Source organism: Lissotriton vulgaris, chromosome 1_1, assembly GCF_964263255.1.
Source record: "Lissotriton vulgaris chromosome 1_1, aLisVul1.2, whole genome shotgun sequence".
In the NCBI taxonomy this organism is placed as follows: Eukaryota; Metazoa; Chordata; class Amphibia; order Caudata; family Salamandridae; genus Lissotriton; species Lissotriton vulgaris.
This window is the reverse complement of record NC_141685.1, coordinates 715109445-715136016: the sequence shown is the minus strand read 5'-3', so window position 1 is coordinate 715136016 and position 26572 is coordinate 715109445. Positions and strand designations below refer to the sequence as shown.

Here is a 26572-nt window from a genome sequence, read left to right as displayed (position 1 = left end):
AACCCACCGTGAAACGGAGATACTTCCTGTGCGACTTCAGAATGGGGATGTGGAAATAAGCATCCTGTAAGTCGATCAACACCATCCAGTCTTTTCCAGCAGCGCTTGAAGAACCTGTGCAAGGGTGAGCATCTTGAACTTCTCCTGCTTCAGGTAAAGGTTCAAGATCCTGAGATCCAGGATTGGACGAAGTCTGCCATCCTTCTTGGGGATCAGAAAATACCGGGAGTAGCATCCCTGACCCCTTTCCTGCTCCGGAACCACCTCTATCGCACCTTTTCTTAACAGTGCCAGGACTTCCTCCTGCAGGAGCAGCAGGTGGTCCTCCGTGCAAAACCCTTGGCAAGGAGGGTAATTTGGGGGAAATTCCCGAAAGGGAAGAGCAAACCCATTCTCTACGAGATTGAGAACCCAAAGGTCCGATGTCACAGATTCCCAATCCCGTAGAAAATGAGTAAGCCGGCCCCCCACAGGACCCGCATGATCCGGAATGGCGGATTTAGGGCTGCTTTGCTGTTGTAGGAGGGGAAGGGTAGAGGAAGAGGAAGAGGAAGAGGATGCCTGACGTCCCCGAGGACGAGCTCTTTGCCTGCCCCTGTAGGATTTATACAACAGATTTTGCAGTTGCTGCTGCTGTTGTGACTGCTTGTAGGGACGAAAAGAAGATCTTCCAAAGCCCCTATACCGTTTGCTCACAGATCCTCTAGTCTGCAACCCCAAAGACCTGGCTGTTGCCCTGCTGTCTTTGAACCTCTCCAATGCAGCATCCGCCTTTTTACCAAAAAGGCCTGAGCCATCAAAGGGCAAATCCATTAAAGCAGCCTGAACATCTGTAGAGAACTCGTCTTCATCCAGGCAGCTCTTCTGGTTGCAATCGAAGATCCCATAACCCTAGCCACTGAATCCGCTGTGTCCATTCCGCTCTGTAGGACCTGCTGAGCAGCAGCCTGAGTGTCAGCAAGCACCTCATTAAAAAAATGTCTGTCCTCTTCAGGAAGTTTAGGGGTCAATTGCTTACAGTATCCATTAAGGTATGGATATAACGACCCAGGAGGCAAGTGGCATTCGTAGATTTGAGGGCCATACTTGCTGATGAAAAAACTTTCTTAGCAGATTGGTCCAGCTTTTTTGAATCCTTATCACCAGGTAACTGGGGAAAAGCACCTGCAGGTCTTTTAGAGCTCAGAGTTGGAGGACCATGCCGAAGATCTCGAGGTCGGTCCAGAGCCGGTAGCGCAGGAAACGGCGTCGATGACTTCGGCCGGAGCATAAGCTTGGGGAACTCCCAAATTGTATGCCAACGGACCCATGAGACCAGCCGGTGCTCCAGAGGGGTACATGGCTCTCTCATCAACACCATAAATGGCATTTAAGAACTGCGAAGGGTCTTGTCCTGGACCCGGAAAAGGAGGATACGAACCAACCGGCTGCTCTCGAGGAGGCTGCACCGGAGTCGACTCCTCTTGTTCCTCGGGCTGGTGAGCTGGAGTCGTCGAACCCTGAGGAACGGGAACCTCTTCCTCCTCTATCTAATAGATCTTGAAAATGATCTATGACAAATAGCTCAAATTAGCCTTCATGTCAAATTGCAGTTTCTCCAAATTCATCATTACAAGATAAGGAATGCACAGCAGCATTGTAACCACTAGAAGAACAAGTTATTTGCCTTCCACAATAATTTTCTTCAATTACAGATTACTCCCTGCCCTTCCATCCTCTCCAGTGAGAATATTCTGCTTAGCATTCTTAATCACGCCGTAGAGTTCTGTTATGCACTGATCCCAGGTCTGCTAGATAATAAAAAGGTTGCCACTGTAGTAGCAATAGAAAAATCCCATAAACATTTCAACAAAGTGATTTCTCCATAAATCTGGGACCATGGCATGACGTCCCTGGTCAGTACAAGGTAATAGGAAATTCTTAATCAAAATGAATGTCTCCAATTCCCCCTCCCTCCACCCTAAGTCTTCAAAAAACACATCATGAACTCAAAGGCTCTTTTGTAGAGGCACCTATAGTTTACAAATGCATTCAAAATAAAATAAAACCCTTTTTTGAGAAACATTTTGTAGAATTCTCGAATTCAAGACAAAATCCCATTTTGCAACATGAGTTTCCTGTGACTCCCTTAATTGACTTGCAAAGGATCCTTTAATCTTCAAAGACCCCTGAAGAGGACCGATTGCCCTTTGACCAAGTATTGTTTGCCATTCAAGTAGTTCTTCACTTTCAAGTGCTGATCACTGCATTGCACACAGCCATGAACAGTGGGATTGGTCACAGGTCAGACCGTGCACCTCACCCACTGCAGGTGCCTACTACCAGTACCTGGCTTGGACTTGCCTGCGGGGACTGACCTGGTCTTTGGCAGTGGGGATCATGCGCAACGGCTGCCTCGGGCCAGCTTCAAAGGTTGTACAGTTCCTCAACTAGAACCACAAATCCAAAAGCAAGCTTATGCAGGTACAGGATGCCTGCCTCGGAATCATGGTGCCATTCCTGCGAAGCTTGTGCCAGGATCGCGGACTTCAGTTTTGAACAGTGGAACCGGGAAGGGAAAGGGTCATGTTGGGGGCACTGAAGATTCTGTAATTCCCGCAGTAAAACTGGCATTTCTGGTTTGAAAATGCAATTATTAGCGCCCCACTCCACAAATGGGCTGAGATTAGCAAGTGTTCACCCTTCCCCCTTATATGCCCTTTCAGATTTACTTTCAGGATGAGGCGGCCTAGTCCTCATGTATTGTTAATGCCAGTGTTACATTTCTAACAACTTCTTCAATGTAGCAGCTGTCCAGTAAGATCCTTCTGATTCTGCAGTCCTTAAATGGCCTATCGGACAAAAAGCTCATTCAACCAATCAGATTTGGGTGCCCGGACTGCTTTTAAAAAGTAAATTGTGCCTAAACTCGACGTTGGGGTTTGGAGCCCTTACAAATGGATAACCTACAATGTTTTGACATATTAGGAACCCCCAAGGTCTACCTGAGGTGTCCCTGGGGTGGGGGGGGGGGGTCATATATGTATAAGGTATACCCTTATAAAATGAGTTTTATATGCCATGGGTTAAGTGAAATTTCACATTTTACTCCCCACATTGTGGTTGGTACAGTACTGCTCAAATTCGACTTTGATGCTAGGAGCACTGTGGAGGGAGAATCTGCAATATTTGTGCAGATTTGGAACCTCTAAATCTCCCCTAGTTGCACATGGGGTGGGGTTCCTATAGATATAAGACTAGTACTTATAAAATATGTTTTTGTAAGTCGTGGTGCTGGAAAAATGGTCAAATTCGATTTTCCCCATTGCAAATCTCCTGTTACACAGGTTAACATGGTAGGAAGTTATTGATTAATAACTCTTGATATGAGAGGGAAAGGCTTTCCAGAATAGTATTAATAAATCCAACAATATAATATTGTTGAATGCCTCCTAAAGAGTGCATATAAGAAGTTTAATACATTCTTGTTTGTAAGTCCAAATTCAGCCTTCCAGTGGTCTGCCTTGATTGGTCGGAGTTAAGTGGATTAGCCAGGCTGCGTTGAAGAGGTGATAAAGAGCCCCTGGGGTTAATCAGCTTTGCTGGCAGGGCAGTGTGCTGTTCCATAGGAATGACAGGCCAGTGGGGAGGAGTCGTAAACTATGTTCTTCAAAGAGGAGAGCAGAGAACAGTGTAATTTACAACTCTGAACTCCCCACCTTAGGCAGATGGTAGGATTAAGGAAGGTATGAGTGGATGCAGGGGGGAGAGTCTAAGTAAATTAGCCATCCTAGGGGTGTGTTTAGCCAGCTCTTACCTCCTTGCTGGAAAATTAGTCATTATGGATTTGGAAGATTTAATGCAATCTGGGACAAAATACTGCCACACTCTATAGGATGTGGTCATATATTGGAGGAGTTACCCTGCTCTTATTGGTCAGAAGTTACCTCCTTCTTGACCGAGAGAACTTGGAATAAGTATCTGAGAGGGGCAGAGTCCTGCAGATCTGCTGCTAGAAACTTACTGAAGCAAAAAGTGCCCTGTTGAGAAGTTTTGCTGTGCAAAGATTTCTAAGGCCTGACCTCTGAAGACTGCACCATCTGAAACTACAGCCCTGTGGTTTATCTTTCTGAAAAAAAACTAAAGAGTGGACTCCCTGAAAGCCACAGGTGAAAAGAGCTCATCTGGAACATCACCAACTAAATCTGCACCTTGGAGAACCACCAGTGGATTTGTAGGGGTTTTGCGCCAGTGGATTGTGGGAACTGAAGTCCTCAACTTTCAAGGACCGTCTTGGAGCTTCCAGACCCTTGGAGTGAGTTTGAGACACTTCGGAACCACGTGAGGAACTTCAGGAAGAAGTTCATGAAGTTTGGAGAACTTTGGAGCAACTTTGAAAAAAAGCTTCATAGATGGACCGACTCAACCTGGTCAGCCAGACCATACATAAAAAGAAGCCCTCATCAATTTGAACTCATTCTGTAAAATTATTGAACAACACCTGTGTATAGTAAAATAGGGCGCAAAAGTATATGCCAGAAAGGTGTTGACAGGAGGGTTATCTTTAACGGGAACTGCGAACTGTATATGGTTTTGTTTTTTTATTTATCCTCGCAGCACTATTAGTATACAGGCCCCAAGGATTCTGAGTTGTTTTTGATATACGATTGTCGATTTATGTGAATATCTGTATATATATTTGTATATGTTATTGTAAATATATAGATATTGTTTATATGTTGAAAAAAATAAAAAGAAATATAAAATTGGATATATAATGATTGACATCAAATCTACAACTTGGTGTGGTTCTTAAGTTAATTAGTTGGTTGCCTTGAGAAGGATTTCTCTTCAGTGGACAAATTCAAGTTTCCATTGAGTCTATAGTGAAAGATTGTTTTATCTATTCCACTGCATTAACTTTTCTTTTGCCAGTCTTCTTTGCCCAGATGCAGTTGGAGTATTAGGGCTGCCACCTTGTCTTTAAAAAAGCCTTCAAATGCGAGCCGGCCAAGCCAACCAGGTTCGTCCCACTAAAAGCTCCATTGCTGCAACTTCCAGAGATAGACCGGGACTAGAAGAAAACTGAAGCTGGCGAACCCTCACTGGATCTGGCTACATGAGGAACATCAGGAGACCTCGCAAGAAAAAGCTCCAGAAAAGTTTCCAAGTGCGCTCTTAGAAAAGGTGATCAGGAGCAACAGCGAGAGCCAAGCTGCCTGCCTTCCATCGCGTGTCGGCCTGGATTCCTGGGTTGCCCCGCTGAAGCGTTAAGGGAAAATTTTCTACGTCCGCTCCAGGGAAGTTGACCGGGAGCTTGTCGGAAGGTAAGCCGGCGAACCATCATCGGATCCGGACAGGCTGTAGCTTTGAGGGCCCTCGGGAAGAAAAGCTCCAGAAAAGTTTCCAAGTGTGAAGGTAGAAACTGAGACCGGGACCTGCCGCGAGCTGTAGCCGCTCAGGGCTCCATCGTGCCCAGCCTGAAACGTTGACTTTGGCCCGGTGAGCAGGTATCACAATATGGTGCTATATCTTTCTAAGTGTTACATTTTATAAAATTTTTGATATTGTCGGTTCCCTACATTGGATTTTTGTCGTTTTAGTGTCATTTTAAAGATACAAATATTTCCTATGCTTATAAATTGGTATTGGATTTTTATTATGTGTTGTGTCTTAATTATTTACTAAATTGATGGTTTTAAATGCTTTATATACCGGTCTTTGAAGTTAAGCCGGTCTGCTCGCAGCCAAGCTACCAAGAGTTGAGCATAGGAATAATTTTCTAAGATCTTTGCTGAGTCCTACCATGTGTTAGTGGCCTTATTGCCAGTGGCAGACCAACATTTGCCCCTACCAATAATCCACTTTGCAACATTTGGTGTTCAGCGGTGTGGATGAGGTCTTGTGTTTAAAAAGTACACCTTTCAGTAAAGTGAATTAAGATTACAAAAATCCTCTAAATTGCCTTAGAACAAAACTTTTAAGTTTGATTTTTGGAATTTGGACTAAACTGTTTTTAATCCATTTTTTTGATTTTTCCAAATTGTTCTACGTCTGTTGTGCCTAGTTTTTAGTGACCAAAAACTAGGGGACCATGGAGCTGGACCTGGCTAAACTGTCCCAGTTCAAGCTTGCTGAGCTTCTGGAACAGTGTAGGCTTAGGGGGCTGCCTGGTGCCAAGAAGATGAGGAAGGCAGGGTTGCTTGAGTCGCTACAGGCCTGGGTAGCGGAGGAGAAGCCAGGGGTGGGGGTGGAGAACATTCCCCCCAACCTCACGCAAGAGGAGGGTGAGGATGCAACATCTTCCATCATTACTAGTGTTAGCCAGGTGATTCCAGATGGTGGGAGTGGGGAATGGTCCCTTACTCAGGAACCACTACCATCCCTTCAGGCTCAATTAGCTTTGATAGCTTTAGAGCAGGAGAAATTGGAATTGGCCAAGAGGAGATAAGAGAGGGAGGAGTTGAGAAGAAATGGTGACAGTGAAAATGAAGATTTTGAAATGTCCAGGGGTGGTGCATTTGAGCCTCAACTTTCCAAGGGTATAGTGCCCAAGTATACAGAGGGGGATGACATGGACAGGTGGCTAGCAGATTTTGAGAAGGCCCTTAAAATAAGTAGGATTCTCTCTAGGTATTGCGGTGTAGTAGCTAGGAGGGATAGGCTCCTGACCCTGAAGGGAGAGGATGCAGAATCATATCAGCAGATAAAGGCATGCTTAGTCAAGAGATTTGGTCTGACTCCAGAGCAGTACAGGGTGATGTTTAGAGGCACCCAGAAATGGAGTTCAAAGTCTTGGGTAGTCTTTGTGGACATTTTAGTAAAGGCACTGGAAGGCTGGATTGTTGGTAACAAAGTTGACACTTATGAATGATTGTATAATTTGTTTTAGAAAGAACATATTTTAACTCATTGTGCAGAAGAGAAGTTACGCCACTATCTAGTGGAATCTAAGCTGACCGACCCCAGAGAGAGCTGGGGGAAGCAGCTGATGAGTAGGTGAGAACCCGGGTTTCCATTCAGCACCAGGGGGGTGACCAGAAGAAATGAGGACCGGTCCCTCCCCAGGGGAAAGTCCAGGGAAAGGAAGGTCAAAACCAGAAGGAGTCCTTTAAAGACCCACAAAAACCTGCACAAGGAGGGGGGGGGGGTCCCAAGCCAACCCAAATTCAAAGGGGGGGGGGGAGGGATCAGGGAAAGCCTAGTAGGTTCTTTGACCCCTCAAAGGTGGGTAAGTACTATCACTGTAACAAGCCAGGGCACAAGCAAGGAGATGCTGTCTGCGCCAAGAAGCTCCCCCCTAAGGGGCCATCCACAGGGATTGCCAGTGTCAGTGTAGGGATGGAGTGGCAGGGTACGGATATGGTTATTTTTCTAAAAAAGGGAAATACCCTAGATAATCCAGCCTCGTATCAGCCTTTCTCATCGATAAGTTCTGACGCCAAGCTATATTCCAAGATTCTGGTGGTTCGCTTGGGGAGAATCATAGCTAGGTTGGTCACACCATGGCAACATGGATTTATATTTGGGGGAGGAACAACAGACCATGTCAGACAAGCTATCAATTTGATACTACAGAAACAACAGGTGACCGGATTCATATGAACCTCCTTGAGGTGGAGAAAGCATTCAATAGAGTATTGTGGGTCTATTTATGGCGCTTTATTGAACATAAGGGGTTTGGCAAACACTTTAAAAAGGCCATTAGGACAATTTATACTGCACCCTACACCAGACTTCAAATTATGGTTCAAGAGTCAGGGAGAATTGATATAATTAGAGAGACAAGACAGGGGTGTCCGTGCTCTCCAATTTTATTTGCCCTTTATATAGATCTTTTTATATAGTTCCAATTACCCACATTTGGGGTATAAAGCTCGTTTGAAGGAATGGATACAACACCAAGGTGCTTTTGTAAGCAGATGACATCGCGGCGATAACTTTGGAACCCGAGAAGGCAATAGTGGAGAACGAGCAATTAGCTGAGGAAATCTGGCTATTTACTGACTAGGGAAAACCCCAGATTATCTGTACCGACAATATTGTATTCAAAGATGCTCGCTGGACGGATATGATCGAGCCATCCTTCCTACCATATTTGAGCTTGGTAAAGCAGGTTGTGGTTGTCTTCTCCGAAAAGTAGAGCCAAGCTTCTTTAAAAAAGTGCAGTTTAAGAGTGTGCAGAATCACATTTTCAATGTTTTCATTATTTACCACACACGTTCGTACATTGGTATAAAACTGACCGTTTCTTAGAACTTCTGATTGCTGCTGCTTCTTCTTCTTCTTTTCTCGCTCAAATGGTCCTTCCTTTCCATTCTCTCCATGCCTCTTCTTTCTGACAACAACCTTCTCTAAGTCACATGCATATCTCATGTAATCTCTATTGATATATTTCTAAAAACTGCCTACAACTTTTTTCAAACTTCACAATCTCTCATTCTTTAAAAGTCATACCCCTGCAACCTAATACCTAATCTACTCACATCGAGCTATTACGCTCACCAACCACCTGCATGAACGCAAATGCTCCATGAGCTAATGATCATAACGAACTCCTAATAATTTAATATACCACAAAGAAACTGGAGTGAATACACAGAACGGTTTTACCTTGAGCACAAAAGCCTAACCTCAATAACAAACGATACCCACAGCACAGGACTAACCATGAGTTCCAAAGCAGGGTGCTGAACAGCATAAAGTGACTCAACATCTCGTGATGGTAGTAATCACTATATACATGCAATCCCAATTACAAAAGTGTGATTTCCCACTTAACTTCCTGCAGGAACGTTTGCTCTCCGATGCAGAAAAGAAGAAAGGATGAGTGAAAGTATTCAAGCACTTGCAGCAAAGATAGGTATCTAAGACCAATGGATACCTTGAGGGCGTGAAAGCACATAAAAGTAATGTGATGGTAGAACTCCAGGATCAATCAAGAATCAGCTAACAGTGTATGCAGCTGCTGAATACTAATAATTTTAGGGATTGAAAATTAACCTTGTTTAGAAAGTGGGGATTAGGCTTCAGAGGTACTTTCTCTTACTAGCTCTGTTGCCTTTGTGCTTTTCTGGTGCATAAAAGGAATAACATCTAAAGATGGGTCTGGCATAGTAGCATCTTAGATAACTTCATGGTAATATTTGTGGGAGCCAGAAAGCTTAGAGTTTTATCCTAGCAGACACAGCCACAACATGTCCAAGTAATATTGATATAAAAGGTACAAGAACTCTGGATAGGGTGAAAATTAATCTCTTATGGATGGAATTTAGTCTGTGTCTATCACATTAGTAAGTTGATTTGGCATGGGGAGCAAGAGGAACTACAGAGTGTGTTGATCCTACTCAGTATTGTGAAAAAGGCAGGAGTGTTTCCCTGTAGTTTTACAATTATCATTGCAGGTGTAACTAAGCGGTCTATTATCCCACCTTTTGCAACTGGGTACTTTCCCATAAACAGTATTTATGAGGGCCTGCTGCTACCTCCTAAACTGAGGGTTGGAGAGCCTGAGTTAGAGTGGCAAAGCTTACAGTGGGACCGAGAGGCAATGCCTGATTCAAGGGGGGTTCTTGCCATTAAGTAGTTTGTTTGCTATCATACCGATTGTACCTGCAACAGAAGCCCTATCCTCACCATCAGCAAATTTAAGTACACAAAACACTGAAACTTACTGGATAACAAAAATTTCAAATACGGGATGCAAGAATTCTGCAGATGAGAAAGTGTAAGGAAACCGATTATCTATGTTTTCGCCGAGACCAGTCTCAACAGCGTGTGTGAAAGACGAAGCACATTTGTAATTTTGTTTCAAACTGAAACAGCAGCCATTCCGGAAAGATTTGCAAGCAAGTACATAGCCTAAACTCAAAAGACAGAGCATCTGGGAACAACCTCCCCTGCATCTAAACAACAGTGGAAAAACATCAGCTTAACTCTGCAAGGAGACCATGCTGATGTGACGATGGGATGTTTGCACCGCTCTTACAAAAGAGATCAGGTGATAACAACTTTTTAAGAACCTTGCAACCGCTCATGCCTGGGCTGCAGGCAAATATAAACAGTTGGGAAGCAGGCCCGGTTCTAGAGGGCGGGCCGGGTGGGCCAGGCCCACCCAAACATGAGCCTTGGACCGAGGCTTGATGTGAGCCGTTTTTTTCCCCAATTGGTGTTCGGGCTGGCTCTCCTGATCGGAATTTAAGAGGCTGCAGCATCCTCTGCGCAGCCCAGCACAGATTATCGCGGCCCATTGTCGCATATAGAATGACAATGGGCCAAACCCAGCATTCACATCATGCAGTGGGAGCTTCCGCCCTGGCCTTAGGGCACAGGTATTCAAACGGTGGTGCGCGCCTCCCTGGGAGTCCATGACTGCATTCCCAGGGGGGCACAACTGCGCCTGCAAGGAAGGAATTGTAAATGTAGATAGCCTGGAAGTGTCGACGTTTATCTGGTGAGTTCACAGGCTGTCTTCTTTTATATGCAGAAGTTAAACAGAATAAAAAGTTTGCACCTGTAATCCTGAGTGTTTCCTGGGGCACTGTCAGTGAGTAGGGAGACGGGGCTCAAGGGTAAGCACAATATGCTAATAACTATGTAATTTTTTCATTTTCATCATATATAAAAAACGCGCACACACAGTAAATGAAAAAACAAAGTAAATGAAACGAATTTTGGGGAAATATACTCTTCTACATTATAAACCTCCGTTATCTAAAGCAATCACTGCAGATTTCTGTGTGACCAGAGAGTCGCCGATTTGAAACCGGGTTTTCACAGTGGGAAATAGTAACTAGTGTATTTATAGAGCTACACTTTCCATGCCTGTGGTAAAAAGCACTCTGCTGACATCAGATAAAGCATATATTAGCTCCTCGGCTGCTTTTATGTGTGTTGCTTAACCAGTTTAATACGGTTCAGCGTCATGAGGCCTATTAAAGCCAGGGTCACTGGAATTAGGCAGCAGGGAAGGACCAAATCATGTGGCAGGGTTGACTAAATTATGTGGCATGAAAAGGAAAATTATGTGGGGTTATACAGAACATATTGTCAAACATTTGCTTTGTTACATTGTCATTTTTACATTTGGTAAAAACTATCTGGGCATTGGTTTCACCTCATTAATGCTTGTATAATACCCAAATATAGCAAAAAGCAAAAGAAAGGTGACCAGTCAAGCTTTGCGAAGGGCGTTTCACAGAGAGATGAGAGCCCCTTTACTGCAAAAAGGTGGGGGCAGCACGTTGGAGCTCATTATTTCTAAAAGGGAGGAGTTGTGTCCTAATGGCAAGAGCTTCCTACGTTGGAACTTAGTTCAGGTCCTCCTGTCAGCTCAACTCAAATCACTTAATAGTCCAGTGCCTACAATAAAAAAATATATATAATAAATTAATATGAACTTGTGTTTTTGTAATGTAAATGGTGCTTATTTAAAGTTTTCCAATGCCCTTGGGTCGGGTCCTCCCTACATAAAACCAAAAAAGGAATGGATAACCTGTTTCCAGATTGAAGTGATAGCCATGGTTGGTAAATTGTGAAAGAGGCAGAGGAGGTAGAGGGCTACTTAGGGCCTCAGCTATCATTAGTGCAGAAAGTGCAATTCCATTGAGGCCCAGGAGTGCGAGGGGCTCGCAAGAACCAAATTATGGAGAGAACAGTTTTTTTGTCAATTTCTGTTATTGTTTGATGATTTTCCCTATCATATGTTTAACATTTACTGTGGATTATGAGCTACAAAAAAGTATCCATTATAGGATCTCAAAAGCTCTGCCTTTGTGCTCAGCCCTGCCTCTCCTGTTTCCCGATCCTTGGAATAAAGTTTTGCAGGGGTTCCCGACTTCAAAACATTTTGCTTTGGGGGCTCCGTGCAAAAAAGCTTGAACACCTCTGTCTTAGGGTATGACAGTGAGACCTCACTCGGGAGATGCTGCTACCTTGGGCCAGAGTTTTCACTCCTCTTGGAACAGGAAGTGATGGAAGCAATAAACAGGGTTTTGCTCTCTCCCTCCTCGCAGTGGATGGCTGGCCCGACTTCAATTCATGCTGGCCAGGCAAGGCATCCTCACTGCTCTACCAACCTCCCTCTCAAACTCAGAATTGAACCAGAAACCAACCCCGCCTTACCTGTCTCTTTGAGATGTGGCATTTAATGTATAGACTTTGTCAGCAGAAGCCATTGGCGGCGAGTTTCCTGGGCCCTAGTGCCACCACAGTGCAACTTTTAAGTTATCTCAGTCAAAGGAGGCCCACCACAGAAACTGTTATGGTTTTTTTGAGAGACCAAATGTTTGATCATGTACTCCTTCCTTGTTAAAAACATAAAGCCCTTTCAATCAAAACCAGCGAAACTAAAAATGTGTACGCCTGTAGGTTCTTTTTTCAGATAGCACACCCATTAACTGCTTCCTGCTGGGGTGTATGGATATAACCAGGGCCACTGAAATTATGCAGCATTGGGGAGGGAGCCTGGCTGCTTGCATCCTGGGCAGGAGCCGAGAAGACATGGGAACCGGTAAGCTACATTTAAAAAATATATATATTATTAAATTAACCCCCCCGCGTGACCCCCCCTGTCCCCTCTGCCTCCCCCCGTGAGTCATGCCGGCCGCGATTAACTCAGTGGCCCACCCGAATGCACCATTGGCCCACCCAAATAAAAATTCCTGGAGCCGGGCATGTTGGGAAGTAAGGATTGAGAACTTGTCAGAGTGCAATTGTCTTTTTTTCGTCTACTTTCTAACAATGCCTTCAAACAAGGGTTACCAATTCTGTTTGTAACGCCAATTTTAACAAATAATACACTAACCCAAGTAAGGGAAGTGTAAAAGAGGGATTATAATTAAATACATGTTAACTGGAGCAATGAACAATAGATTTAGGATGTAATTGGTACTAACATGTCTAGTAGTAACTTACATCAATACATAGTGAACTTAACGTCTCTTAATTTGATAGAATTACCTCATACAGAAGACATCCAAGAGACCAAATGTCAGATTTAAAGTTGTATCCGTTTTCATGTATCCTTTCTGGTGACATGTAATAAGGAGTACCCACTATAAAGAAATAAAGGTTTTATTGTACAATTTCTGAGGAAAAAAATATTGAGGTTTACTAATAAATTCTGCACAGATGATTATGAAGTTAAACTAAATTAAATAACTGGTTGTACAAAGAAAATAAATCAACTAAATAAAGGAAAAATGAAATTATAAAGTGAACTGGTCCTACTAAGCGTGGAATATAACGGTTGAAATAAAAAGCAATAGATAACAGTTTGCATTTCTTTAGAGGAAAAAACAATTTCAAGGGCCTGCGGAGTAACAGTGAAGAAACAAAAGAAGGTTGGGTCTAGCAAGATATTTGATGAATAATAACAACTTTATTCATGCAGCTCCCGGGCACTTGGCACACACGTTGTATAACCTAAATAACTTATTTCCCTTTGTGTGTTTCAATATTTGTAAAGAAGGCAAAATGAGGTTGCATTGTAATATAAAAACATACTTAATGAGGACATATCAGTGCGTGATTTATCATAAGTAAATAAGTACAGTGGACGTCAGTCATCAGATTTTTTCTTTGAAAACCTGCAGCCTATCAGGCTTGCTACGTCTCACACAGTCTGACACCCATGCAGGGTTTAAAGCTCCAGTAAGAGCAGCCAGTTACTCAGCGAGAAGCGGGTGTACGCAGAAACAGGCATGTCTTCCTGACTTCCAGGTCAGGTGCCGACAGCAGCTGCAGGACTCTGGCAGGTGTCTGCCCTTCGGATTGACTCATCCTGGTGGGAGAGCAGCAGTCCTTTTCATTATGACTTATGAAAAAATAAGACGGGTTGCCAATACACTGAATGGTGTGGCTTTTATTCTATTTATATGTACCTGTATTTGAATAAAAAGGCAGCTGACCTGGACCGGGTAGCAGAGTGTCCTGGTCCCCAAAAATAGGCTGTATAGGTGCCCACTAGCACAAATTAATTACAGGGACATACAATATAACATGTTGTTCCTTATTACTATTTTAGTTTCGTCTGGTTTCACAGATAAAAGCGCTTTGCATTTGATTTTAAAGTTTTAAATATGTTTCTGCCGTAGATTGCCTTCAATTCCACAAACAGGAAGCGACATCAGATGAGCATCTTAAATGCAGTTTACAATTCTGTAACTGTAGCAAATGCTGGATTACTCATTTTGTATAACGCCATTACCTTGACTTATTGGTGCTTTCAATTATCGAGCCACGGTTGAGATCTATGACGCATATGTTTTCTAACTGGAGATAAATGTACTTTTGGGAGTGAATGCTATTGGTTCTCTTGAAGGCCACTGTAGGAGCAACAGTTCTTTAATAATGTCTATGTGGGTGTGTCACAGTTTCTATAGAATGTGATTATGACTTGTCTGTTACCTCCTGAAATAGATGAATACGTTATGTAACTCTTGATAATGTTCTTTCCGATGGTAACTCCATCTAACCGCAGATTCTGACTGTAGTAATTGGGACTACACAAAGAGTAGGTTCAAGTAGGTTTATTGAGGAAGAACAGCTTAACAACCACAGCCAGTGATGTGTCCTCATCCAGCATACATCGACCAGTACAACTCGAAGGAAAACATTCCAAGGCAAGCACTCTACTGAGTGACATAGAGAAGTTCTACATGACATAGTGTAATGGAATGACATAGTGGAATACCACACACCTCCCCCCCTTTAAAAAAAACAAAGAAAACAACAAGAAAAGAGAGAAAAAATAAATAAATAAATAAATAAATAAATAAATAAAAGGATAAAGCACAAAAGGTGTACAAAGAATTTTAAGTTCTAATGAAATCTTTAAACTTTGAAGGAGCAAACTTAACACGCTCGCTACGTCTTAATAAGATATCTTCACACACAACATCAGAATGATTGTCTATGGCAATATTAGGAATTGGTCGAGAATCAGAATTGATCACAACATCAGAATTGCTTGCAATCTCCTTTTCCAAATTGTCATAAACTTCATGCGTACCAGAGAAACCATTTGAGACATGATCTGAAAGAAGTTCCTGCATACCAGAGGAACTATCTGAAACGAGTTTTTCTGGACCATCTGAAACAAGTTCCTCTGGAAGAGTAGACTTTTGAGGAGGGTTAACAAGGGGTTTGCATAAGGAAATCCTTCTCAAATTCCATATTTTCCCTCCTTCAACTCTGACAGCTTTGCTAAAGATTTCAATTACTTTGATGGGGTCAGACCATCTAGCGACATTCTTGTGAAACAAGCCACCCATTTTTACACGAACTCGATCGCCCACCTTTACTCTACAAGAGTTATACTTCTTTTTAGCGGAGTGCTGTGACATACTTTCTTGGTATTTCCCAATTCTACTCTTTAATGCCTTGAAATCTACCTCGTAGGGAGTGTCACTTTTTAACCACCAGGGAAAGAGACGAGAACCTGGTTTCCTGCCTCGCAACAATTCAAAAGGGGATAGACCAGTGACAGAATTGGGAGACAACCGATAAGTTAATAAAGTAGCCTGGAGTGCTTTCTTCCACTTCAAACCACTCTTAACGGCCAATTGACAAGATTCCTTGATAACCTTGTTGAATCTTTCAACTTGGCCATTGGCTTGTGGAAAATAATTAGAAGTTCTTTTGTGAATGACCCCACATTTTTTCAAAAAACACTCAAACTCATTGCTGATGAACTGTGGCCCATTGTCTGAGATAAGTTCCTCTGGCAAACCCTCTCTGGAAAAAATCTCATCAAGGAAATCAATCACATGCTCTGAGGAAATTTTCTCAACAATTTTTAATTCAGGCCACTTGGAGAAGTAGTCAATTAAGACTAAACCATACATTTCCTTACCAGATTGATAACTGAAAGGTCCAATAATATCAATTGCTAACCTACGCCAAGGACCATTGGCGTACTCAATGGGAGTAATGTCGACAGCCAAACTCTTCACGGATTTATCACTTAAAGAGCAAGGGGAACAATTCCTGACCCAATTATCTACCATGGCATCAATGCCAGGCCACCAATAGTGTTCCCTAATCCTTCTCTTGGTGGTGGACATTCCCATGTGCCCTTCATGAGCCAAATTGCAAATCTTTTCTCTCAGACTAGAGGGAGGTATGATTTTATCTGATCTAAGGATGATGTCTTGACATAGCATTAAATCATCCTTCACTTTGTAAAATGATCCCAACTCACCAGAGAGCTTCCTTTCTTCAGGCCAACCTTTAATCAAATACTGCTTAACTAGATTCAAGACAACATCATTCTCCATAGCTTCTGACCAATTCTTTTCTGAAAGAATTAAAGAGTTCTCTTGATCAGAAATTATGTTGATGTCTGCAAATGAGTACGCAACATCACAGTCTATACTCTCACCAACTTCTACACTGGCTGGAAAACGCGACATACAGTCCGCGTGAACATTTAAACGACCTGGAACATAAACAACTTCACAGCGGTATTCCTGTAATTTGGCTGCTAGTCTCGCTAAACGAGCAGTAAGAACTCTCCCACCACCAGCAGCTAGCATGGTGATCAGAGGTTTGTGGTCAGTTCTTAAGGAAAACTTTGTTCCCCACAGAAACTGTCTGAAGTGCTGAGATGCCCAAGTACAAGCAAGCAATTCTCTTTCTATAGTAGAGTAATTTTTCTCAGCGTCACGTAGGGCTCGAGAAGCGTAAGAAACAACAAACTCGCCAGATTTGTCTTTTTGCATAAGAACGGCCCCTAGACCCACATTGCTCGCATCAACATAAACGATACATTCTTTACCCACAGAATAAGGTTTCAGAAACGGGGCTTCAACAATTTTCTTTTTCAATATCACAAAAGAATTCTCTTGCTCTTTCCCCCAAACAAATTTTGCATTTTTTTTTAGAAGAATTCTTAAGGGATGTACAATATCAGAATAATTTTTTACAAATTTCCCGTAGAATTCAGTCAATCCTAAAAAGGAAAGTAACTGTTCCTTTGAACTGGGAGAAGGGGCATTCACGATATTTTGAACATGATTAATCTTAGGTTTGATTCCGTGACTTGATATTTCATGTCCAAGGTACTCAACTTTGTCTTGTCTGAATTTGCACTTGTTATATTTCAGAGTGAGACCCTTAGAACGGACTCTACCCAGGACACCTGAAAGATTCTCATCATGTTCAGTATGGTCTTTCCCAAAAATCAAGATATCGTCTTGAAAGGCTATTGCCCCTTTGCAGTCTGCTAATAATTCTTTCATGAGACGCTGGAAGACGGAAGCTGCACTTGCCAACCCAAAAGGCATGCGTAAATACTGAAACATCCCCTCTGGGGTAACAAAAGCAGTCAATTTCCTTGAGTCTTCGTCTAATTCTACTTGGTGATATGCGCTAGCCAAATCAATTGAAGAAAATACAGTAGCGCCTGACAAAGCGGAAATTAACTCATGAATGTTTGGCAAAGGATGTTTATCAATCCATATCTCTTTATTGAGACTGCGCAAATCCGCACATAAACGGAGTTCGCCAGAACTCTTAAGGGAAATCACAATAGGCGAAACCCAAGGAGAAGATTCAATTGGTTCTATTATATTCCTGTTTACTAAATCATCAAGAATTTCTTTTAATTTGGGTCTATAGGCTAAAGGGACATTCCTTACCCTATGCCTGACAGGAACAGCATTATCGTTTAAAACAATTTTATGTTTGAAACCAATATATTTTCCCAGTTTGTCATTAAAAATTTCAGGAAAGTTCTTCAGTACATTCTTGGTGAAATCGGTGTTGCTAAATGTGTTCAAAGTTAAGTTGATTAATGAGTCGGTAACATGTTTCTCAAATCGGGGCTCATCAACATAGACTGGTGGAACAGAATTAGGATCAAGCTTTATTCCTAAAGCACGTTGATGAGGCCAACTAAGAATGGAAACACCCTTGGTAGCAACATAAACCTTTGCTTTGATATCCCAGTTCTTAAAAAACAGTTTAGCCCAAAAGAAACCCTCTAGAGCTATTTTGCGTCCTGTGTACCCACAGGGATATATGTCTGGATTTAAGAGTTCTCTCTTACTCCACAGTTGTTCAAAAATATCCTTACCAATGATGGTGTACCATGCACAGGAATCAACAAAAATTTCAATGGGTTTGTCATCAATGTAAAGTGTACAAGAAGGAAAATTATTTTGGATACATTCATCAACAGAAAGTATACAGTTTAGACTATTTAAGACTTCCTCTTCTTCAGGAGAAATATAATTAATTCTAAGACCAGATTTGCACACATTACCAAAATGTCCCTTTTTTTTACATTTGATGCAGATTTTATCCCAGGCAGGACAACCTTTGTAATTTCCAACATGGTTGGTGCTACCACATCTGTAACAAATTATTGTGCTTTTCTTAGTAAAACTCTTATTATCACTAGAATTCTTTACATATTCCTTCTTAAAGTTAGGTCTAGAACTGAAAGTGTTCGAAGAGGAATTGCTGGTATGAGTTTTAACAATGGCAACTTCAACCTCAGGAACATTACCTTTAACATTTCTACTTCTTATTTCAGATACAAACATTTCAGAATGTTCTATACCCTTAGCTATATTCACAACTGCAGCAAGAGTAGTCTCAGTCCCCAACCAAAGCCTTTCTTGAATTTTTTTGCTTTTTGTTTTCATCATGATTTGGTCCCTGAGAACTTGCTCATATGATATAGTTTCGAAGGAACAAGTGCCAGCAAGTGAACGTAAAGCTGCAACGTAGTCTTCAATTGTCTCATCTGTTTTCTGTTCACGAGAATAAAATTTGAATCTTTCCATCACAGTATTTATTCGTCTGCCAAAACGAATTTTCATTTGCTTAGAAGCCTTACTAAAGACATCCATATCACCAGCATCTTCCAAAGGTGGTAAATTATCGAATTCTTTTATTCCTGCACCACCAAGACAATGTCTTAAAAGAGCAAGTTTTCTTTTTGCAGAACAATCCTCATTTTCTAATACATCAACGTAAGCAATGAACATAGGAAACCAAAGATCCCATTCAATAGGGGGATCACCTGCAACTTGAAGAAAATGAGGTGGTGCTGCAATGTTAGACATTTGTAAATGAGAATTAAAATAAACAACCAGAGCATAAAACTATGATGAACAATGTGATGGTAGTACAAATCACAGTAGTACTAATTTTATTGAAATATTAATGTAATAGGTGTGCAAATCACCGTAGAAAACGATTTGCTGAAGTAGTCTTTAAGTTTGCTGAAGTAGTCTTTAAATTTCGTTTTTCTTGAAAAATAACGTTTTTTTTTTTTTTTTTTTAAATAATTGAAAATCCTTTTTCTTTGAGTCGCTATTGAACTCTTTGAAAATTAGCGTATTCCGGTCTTTAAATCGCTTAAAATCGCTAAGAGTTGTATTCGATCTTAGTTTGAAAACGTTTTGAGAATTTAGAAAATAAGACTTCAGACTGAACTAAGATGGCCGCCAAAAACGTCTGTGATGCGCGATGACATGCGCGATGACGTATGACCAGAATGCACTTCTTGTAAACACAGGCAACGCGACTCGAGAGATGCTTCACGAGCAACGGGACTCGAGGAATGCCTCGTGAGGATTGATTCCACAGAGCTCGAGGTGAGCTTTTTAAAAGTAAACAACGAGGGAAAAGTACTCTGAATGAAGAGTGTAATTGTGATTAATGCCTTGAAAAACGGTACCGCTCGATAATGCGGTCGAAAGAATAAATGCAGAGTTTTAAAAGGCAGTACCGCTCGATAATGCGGTCGAAAGTTTAAATGCAAATGCAAAGCAGGTAAAGTTGAATAACTTACGATTGAGCTGTAAGTGGCACAATTTGATGATGATGATAAGGAAATAGGTACTGTTAGTCGACAGGAACTCCTTACATCTGATGAAACTCCATACTTTTCAGAGAAGTCACTGTCGGTAGGAAGGATCCGATTTTGCATAAAAGAGGAAATAAGGTAAACGAGTGAACGCTGTCTTCCACACCACACAGCTCCCGACGTCGCCAATAATTGTGTAGTAATTGGGACTACACAAAGAGTAGGTTCAAGTAGGTTTATTGAGGAAGAACAGCTTAACAACCACAGCCAGTGATGTGTCCTCATCCAGCATACATCGACCAGTACAACTCGAAGGAAAACATTCCAAGGCAAGCACTCTACTGAGTGACATAGAGAAGTTCTACATGACATAGTGTAATGGAATGACATAGTGGAATACCACACTGACCTTTGTGAAACACTCATGGAACCTGACTGGATCTGGAAATCTTTGCAACAGCGCCTGAGCACAGACTGATGGCATCATGGACCACTCCATCCTGCATCTGGACAGGATGAGACTGCCCAAAAAGACACCACCCTAATGTGCTGAATAACAGCTTAATCATTTGGGGCCGATGTAGGTAGCCAAATACCGGTCGGTAACGGCCGAAATGACCGAATTTCGTCCGTTACCGACCGGTAATGGGCTTTCCAGATGTAGGTGGCATTTTTAAGGATTCGGTATTTTACCTAATCGATAATTTAAGGAATCGGTAAAATACCGAAATCTTAAATACCGATTCTGTAAATTACCAAATCCTGATATGTAGGGAGCACTCAAATGAGTGATTTTCCCATCTTAGGATTCGTTATTTACCACCAACTACAAGTTGGTGGTAAATAATGAAAACCTCTGAAAAAGCATTTTTTTTGCTTTTCCAACATGTTGCAGACATACATGCCCTTAGGGCATGTATGTCTGCAACATGTGCACCCATACACAATTGAGGGGTGCAACAGGGTGTCAAAGTGACACCCTGCCACCATTCAATGTTTCCCAATTTTACCGAATCGGTATTTACCGATTCGGTAATTGACATTAATTCCTATGGGCCTCCCATAGGCGGCCTACAGGAATTAATGTCAATCACTGAATCGGTAAACACCGATTCGGTACTTACCAAAACTTACTGATTCTGTAATTTTTTACCTACATCCCAATTGCCTGTTCTTAAATACCGAATCGGTATGATTCGGTATTTAAGAATCGGTAATCTGGGATTACCTACATCGGGCCCCTAGCATTCTGCACCCAAAATGTTGGAGCACAGCACACAGAATTGCATCTGACTGGAAGTATGCAAAATGTAAATTGGGACATTATTAATACAATAAAGTCTACTCCACAAAACACTACAGGACACAAACAGATGCTTATAGGGTAAGTAACATAATCCGTTTGATGGCATGTGTGGCTGAAGATACCTGTGCTCTGCACAGACTGTAAAGCAGTCCCTTCTGAGAAGCGGTGGTTAGCCTGTGGGAGCAGCAGTAGTTTGAAAAAGGGTACATAGCACTATCTGACCTACACTGGCTTGTTGGCATGGGTGTTGGAAAAAAACTGTGAAGTCAAATGGACTGACTGATGCAAAACTGTGAGATTAACTTACATAGTAATATAGGATTAGTACGAATAACCAGTTTGTCTCTATGTATTTAGAAAAATGGTTCTTTTAAGGTGAAAGTCTGGAGCTCACTAACATGCCTAAGTGAGGTAATGGCAACTAAGAATGCCACTTTCCACAAAAGAAATTGAAGGGGGCATGAGTGAGGAAGCTCAAATGGGGGACCAATGAGTCTTGTAAGAGAAATGTTAAGGTTTTAAGAGGGTACTGGAGGAACCTGAGCTAGAATTACTCGTTTGAGACCTTCCATGAATGCCTCAATGGCTGGGTGATTGAATAGCGAGAGATGCTGTCTATTTTGGTAATAGGCAGCCTTTGCAGCGAGGTGAAAACTAATAGAAGTGTAGGCTAAATTGACCGTTTGCAAATGAAGAAGGCAGCAGATAATGTATTACTCAGTGGCTTTCATAGCATCAATTTGTTTGGGTTGGCAGTAGCAAACAAAATGTTTCCGTTTTGCAGCATAACAGACACTAGTTGTGGGTCTGTGTGCTTGCTTGAGAATGTTCATACATTCTTGTGGTAAGCGAAGGTGGCCAAACTCTATGAAATCAGGAGCTAAACTGCTAGGTTGAGTTTTGGGTTCTGGGTGTCTGATTTGTCCTTGAATCTGAGTGAGAAGGTCCGGCCTCTTGAGGAGCTTCTCGTGTGGAACTACTGACAGATCTAGTAGTGTTGTGAACCAGGGCTGACACACCCAAGTGGGAGCTACACGGATCATGGTGAGAGGCTTTTGTCTGAGTTTCCGAACCAGAACAGGAACAAGAGGGAGCAGTGGAAAAGCGTAGCCAAGTATCCCGACTAACTTATCGCTGCCCATGGATAGTGGGTGTAGGTACCTGGAGGCGAAGTTTGGGCATTTTGCGTTTTCAGCTGGCAAAAACAGCGATTTGAGGAACCTCCCACTTTTGAAAGTAGGGAAGGAGGACTTGTGGGCTAAATTCCCACTCGTGGGTCTGTTGCAGCATCCTGCTGAGCAAGTCTGCAAAATCATAGTCCGTCCTCAACAGATTTTGTGCCAAAAGATTAATCTGGTGGTGAAGAACCCAGTGTCTTATGATCAGAGAAAGGTGTGATAGTTGAGAAGACCGTTTCCACACCCCCACCCCTGTTTTCTGTAGAAAATACATGGCTGTCATATTGTCCATCCAGACTAGGACAACCTTTTACGATAGGCGAGGGAAGAAAGCTTTTAATGCTAGGAAGATTAACCCCTTCCATGCGGCCGCGATTCCCCTGGTGTGCTGTAAACAACACGAACAGGGGCGGGCCGTGACGAACCCCAGCCGTCATCAGCACACGAGCACCGTAGTGCATGACAGCTGGGGTTCGTCATCAGCATGGAAGGGGTTAACTGAAGCGCAAAGTAGTTGATGTTTAGGGCTTGAGGTGTGACATCCCACAGCCCTTGTACTGTGAAGTGTTGACATTGGGCACCCCAATCAGTCTCTGATGTGTCTGGGGTGAGAGTGAGGTGAGGATCAGGGTGCACACAATGTCACCCCTTTAATAGGTTGTTGGTGTTCCACAATTGCAAAGAACGGTGAGAGTGGCGGTCTATCAACACCATACCTTTGAGGTGACCCTGTGATTGAGACCACTGACGAGCTAGACATTGCTGTAGTGGGCGAATGTGTAAGCTTGCTTGGGGAAGTATGGCGATGCAAGAGCCCATCATTCCTAGCAGATGCATCACAGTGCATACTGTGAGTGCTTTGTTTGGTTGAAACTTTTGTAGAGTTCCCTGAAAGTTTTGAATTCGAGCAGGATTTGCATAAGCTAATCCTAACTGTATGTTGAGGATTGCTTCTAAGAAAGGTTGAAGTTGGAGAAGTTGAATGCGAGACTTGGGGACATTTATAGTAAACCCTAGTCTGAGAAGTAGACGGTCAATTGAGTGTACTGTTGGCACTGTAGACAAGTAGTGGCTGTGATGAGTCAATCGTCCAGGTATGGGAATACATGAACATTTTGTTTTAGCAGATATACTGTGACCACTTCCAAACATTTTGGGAAAACCTGAGGTGCCGTAGTCGCTCAGAAAGGAATAACTTTGAATTGGTAAGGTTTGTCTGCTATGGCAAATCTGAGGTATTTGCAGGGGGCAGGGTGTATTGTTATTGAAAATAGGCTTCCTTTAGGTCCAGTTTTGCCATAAAGTTGCCCTGTTGTAGAAGTGGAATAAATTCCGGTAGAGTTACCATATGGAAATGTTCTGATAAGAATGTAGTGGTTGAGAGGTCGGATATCAAAGATTGATCTCAATGACCAGTCCTTTTTGGGTATGAGAGGTATATTGAATATAGCCCTGGGCCTTGTTGTTGAAGAGGGATGGGTTCTATGGACCCTTTGAGAAGAAGGGGTTTGACCTCTTGTTTGAAAAGTGTTAGATGGTCCTGTGATCACCTGCAGGAGCAAGGTGGGATGTTTGGTGTGGTAAGGAACTCCAGACAATAGCCATGTTGGATAATGGCTAATACCCATTGGTCTGTGGTGATGAACTCCCAGACTGGGTGGAAAATTGTAGTTCGCCCCCTACAGGTGTTGTTTGGTTGGGGGGGGGGGCGGATTTGTTAATCACTGATTCGCAGTGGGTGTTGCTCCTTGTGAAGAGGCAGCCATGCCCCTCTTCCCTTGTTGTTTTCGCCTCTGAAGGAATCTCTAAAATAGCCCTTATTCTAGATGGATTGGCCTTGTTTCTGTTGGGCATTGGAGGCGTCTGTGGTGATGGATTTATATGCACCCTGGAGCCCGAGCAACTAAAGGAACCCCTAGGAGTTGTTGTCTGTAAGGCTCCCATGGCCTTAGCTGTGTCAGTATCTTTCTTCATCTTGTTAAGGGTAGTGTCTACCTGTGAGCCAAAAAGTGCTACCTCCTGGACCTCTGGTTTGAACCTAGAGCACCTAAGCTATGCGTGTCGTCAAAGACGCACGCAGGTATTAACACCTCTAGCAGCTGTATCTGCTACGTTTAGTGCGCATCTGATGGAATTATTGGTAATGGCTTGACTCGCTGACAATTTGTTGTCCCCTTTTGCGGTGTTCCTGCGGGAGGTACTGTAAGAGTTCATCCATCACATCCCAAGGGGCTCTATCGTAGCAGGCCATAAGGGCTTATGAATTGGTAACACACCAATAATTAGCTGCCTGTGCTGCAACCCTTTTCCCAGCTGCATCTATGCTCTTACTCTCCTTCTCAGGAGGTGGAGTTTCCCCAGTAGCCTGGCCGTAAGCACTCTTACGCGCAGTAGTTGTAATTATGGAATCCGGTGGAACTTGGCTCCTGATAAATACGGGGTCTGAAGGAGTCACCTTATATTTTTTGTCCTTAAGATGATAACTTGGGCACGGACTGGCTCTTTAAAAGTTTCTTCAGCATGTCTCATCATGCAAAGAAGTATGGGCAAATACTGGGTGTCCCTGTGTGTGGAAGAAGTGTGTCAAACAAAAAAGACCTGTTCAAAGGAATCTTTGTACAGCTCAACGCTATGGAAAGCGGCTGCCCTTGAAATAACTTGGTGAAAAGAATTTCCATCTTCTGGAGGGGAGGGAAGAGAGGGATATCGATCCGGATTGGTGGGGCAATCAGATCAGTGTTGTATGCACCCCATGGGTGAGGATCCCCAAATGGCCCTTGTAACCCCCCTTTCACTGTACCTGGTGACCCTGCAGCTGAAGCATCAAATGGGTCAGGTGGTGGAGAAGGTGGCAGTGCCAGATCAAGAGACAACGCCACAAAAAAAAATCTTCAACAGGAGATAGAAAAAGGTCAGTCAAAAAGTGACTGGGGGTAGCTCTTCTCCAGATTTGTGCCAACTGGCAAGGAAAGAAAATAATTGACAACAGGGCACTGGAGGTGCCGTCTATATAGGTATCGCACACGTCCCTTCTGGTTTCGGATTACATCACACAGAGCAAAATGACCCCACCCACCAGCGTGCAGGGGTACTGCTCGTGAAAATTCTCTTGATCCAGTCTGACGCCTGGGGATCATTTTAAGGTAAGGACTCTGCGGGGAGACATCGCTATCAGAAACATTATATTAAATATGTTATTCTGATGACTGGGTATCTACAATTTATTAAGAAATGTGGATTTCAAAACTGGGTATACTTTTATGAAAATTCTTATCTATCAACCCATCATTCTAAGGAAATGGTGAATGAACATTGATAATAAAAAAATGTATAGAACCATATTGCCACTGAATTATTTTTTGAATTATTTCACACATACAATGTACTCAAGACATGCCTGCACATGAAAAATACAAGGCGCTTAAGACATGCCTGCTTTCTTCATTGTCACAAGATGAGCTGGTTAATTTAGTTTACACAAATGGGGTAACGGTGATATTTCCGACCTGGGGTCTGGGTTGAAAGAGACGGGTCCTGTCTTCCTAAGGGGCAGCCCCTTAGGAAGACAGGACCCGTCTCTCCGCTGCCATATCCCAGGCATTAGCTGGTTTGAGATGGATGTACCCCCCGTCTCTGAGTTCACAGTGACTCCCTATTGCTGATTCTTTCAACCCAGACCCCAGACGCCGGGTCGGAAATATCACCGGCTATACGGACCGTTGCCCCATTTGTGCTTACAGCCCTGAAGAGTCACGGGCTCATTGCCCGCTTGACGAAACACGCATCGGCTGGTCATTTGCTTTTGAAAATACCTTTCTACATAGAAAGGTCAAATACAATCCTTTGAAGAACAAAAAGACTTTCTATCGTGTCCACTTAGTTTCATTTACTACCTATTGTGTTCTTTTGATTAAGCACGATACATGTATACACCTCGCTTAACGTGTGCACAGGATTCTTGTCATAGTCCAATAGAATAGCAGTGAGTCTGATAAAGCAATCCTGATAGTAAGTGCATTGATCCTTGTTCCATATTTTAGGACTCAGAACCCAGAAATATAAGAAAGATTAATACCACACTATTTTATTTTAATTTACAGTATTCAAAAATTTTGAAAATCCATTTTGATACTATATCTAGCCAAACCACGGCTTCAATTATAACCTCCCTTATCATATGGATGTGATTATAAAGTGAAACCTAATTATTCAGCAATAGAGCAGTGCACACAATACAGGACAACACAAGTAACAGAGAAGGGGAGATCAGGAGAGGAGTTGATGAAG

The 26572-nt window shown here is 42.6% G+C and overlaps 1 protein-coding gene across 5 annotated transcripts in view; it reads right to left on the bottom strand.

Moving 5' to 3' along the window:
- NEK7 (NIMA related kinase 7) overlaps positions 1-26572 on the bottom strand; it is a 313090-nt gene that overhangs the window by 107428 nt on the left and 179090 nt on the right. For all 5 annotated transcript variants that reach the window (XM_086954906.1, XM_086954898.1, XM_086954922.1 and 2 more), the window contains one exon: positions 12940-13034. In XM_086954906.1, coding sequence (XP_086811032.1) covers positions 12940-13034 — 95 coding nt within the window. The remainder of the gene's footprint in view (positions 1-12939; positions 13035-26572) is intronic.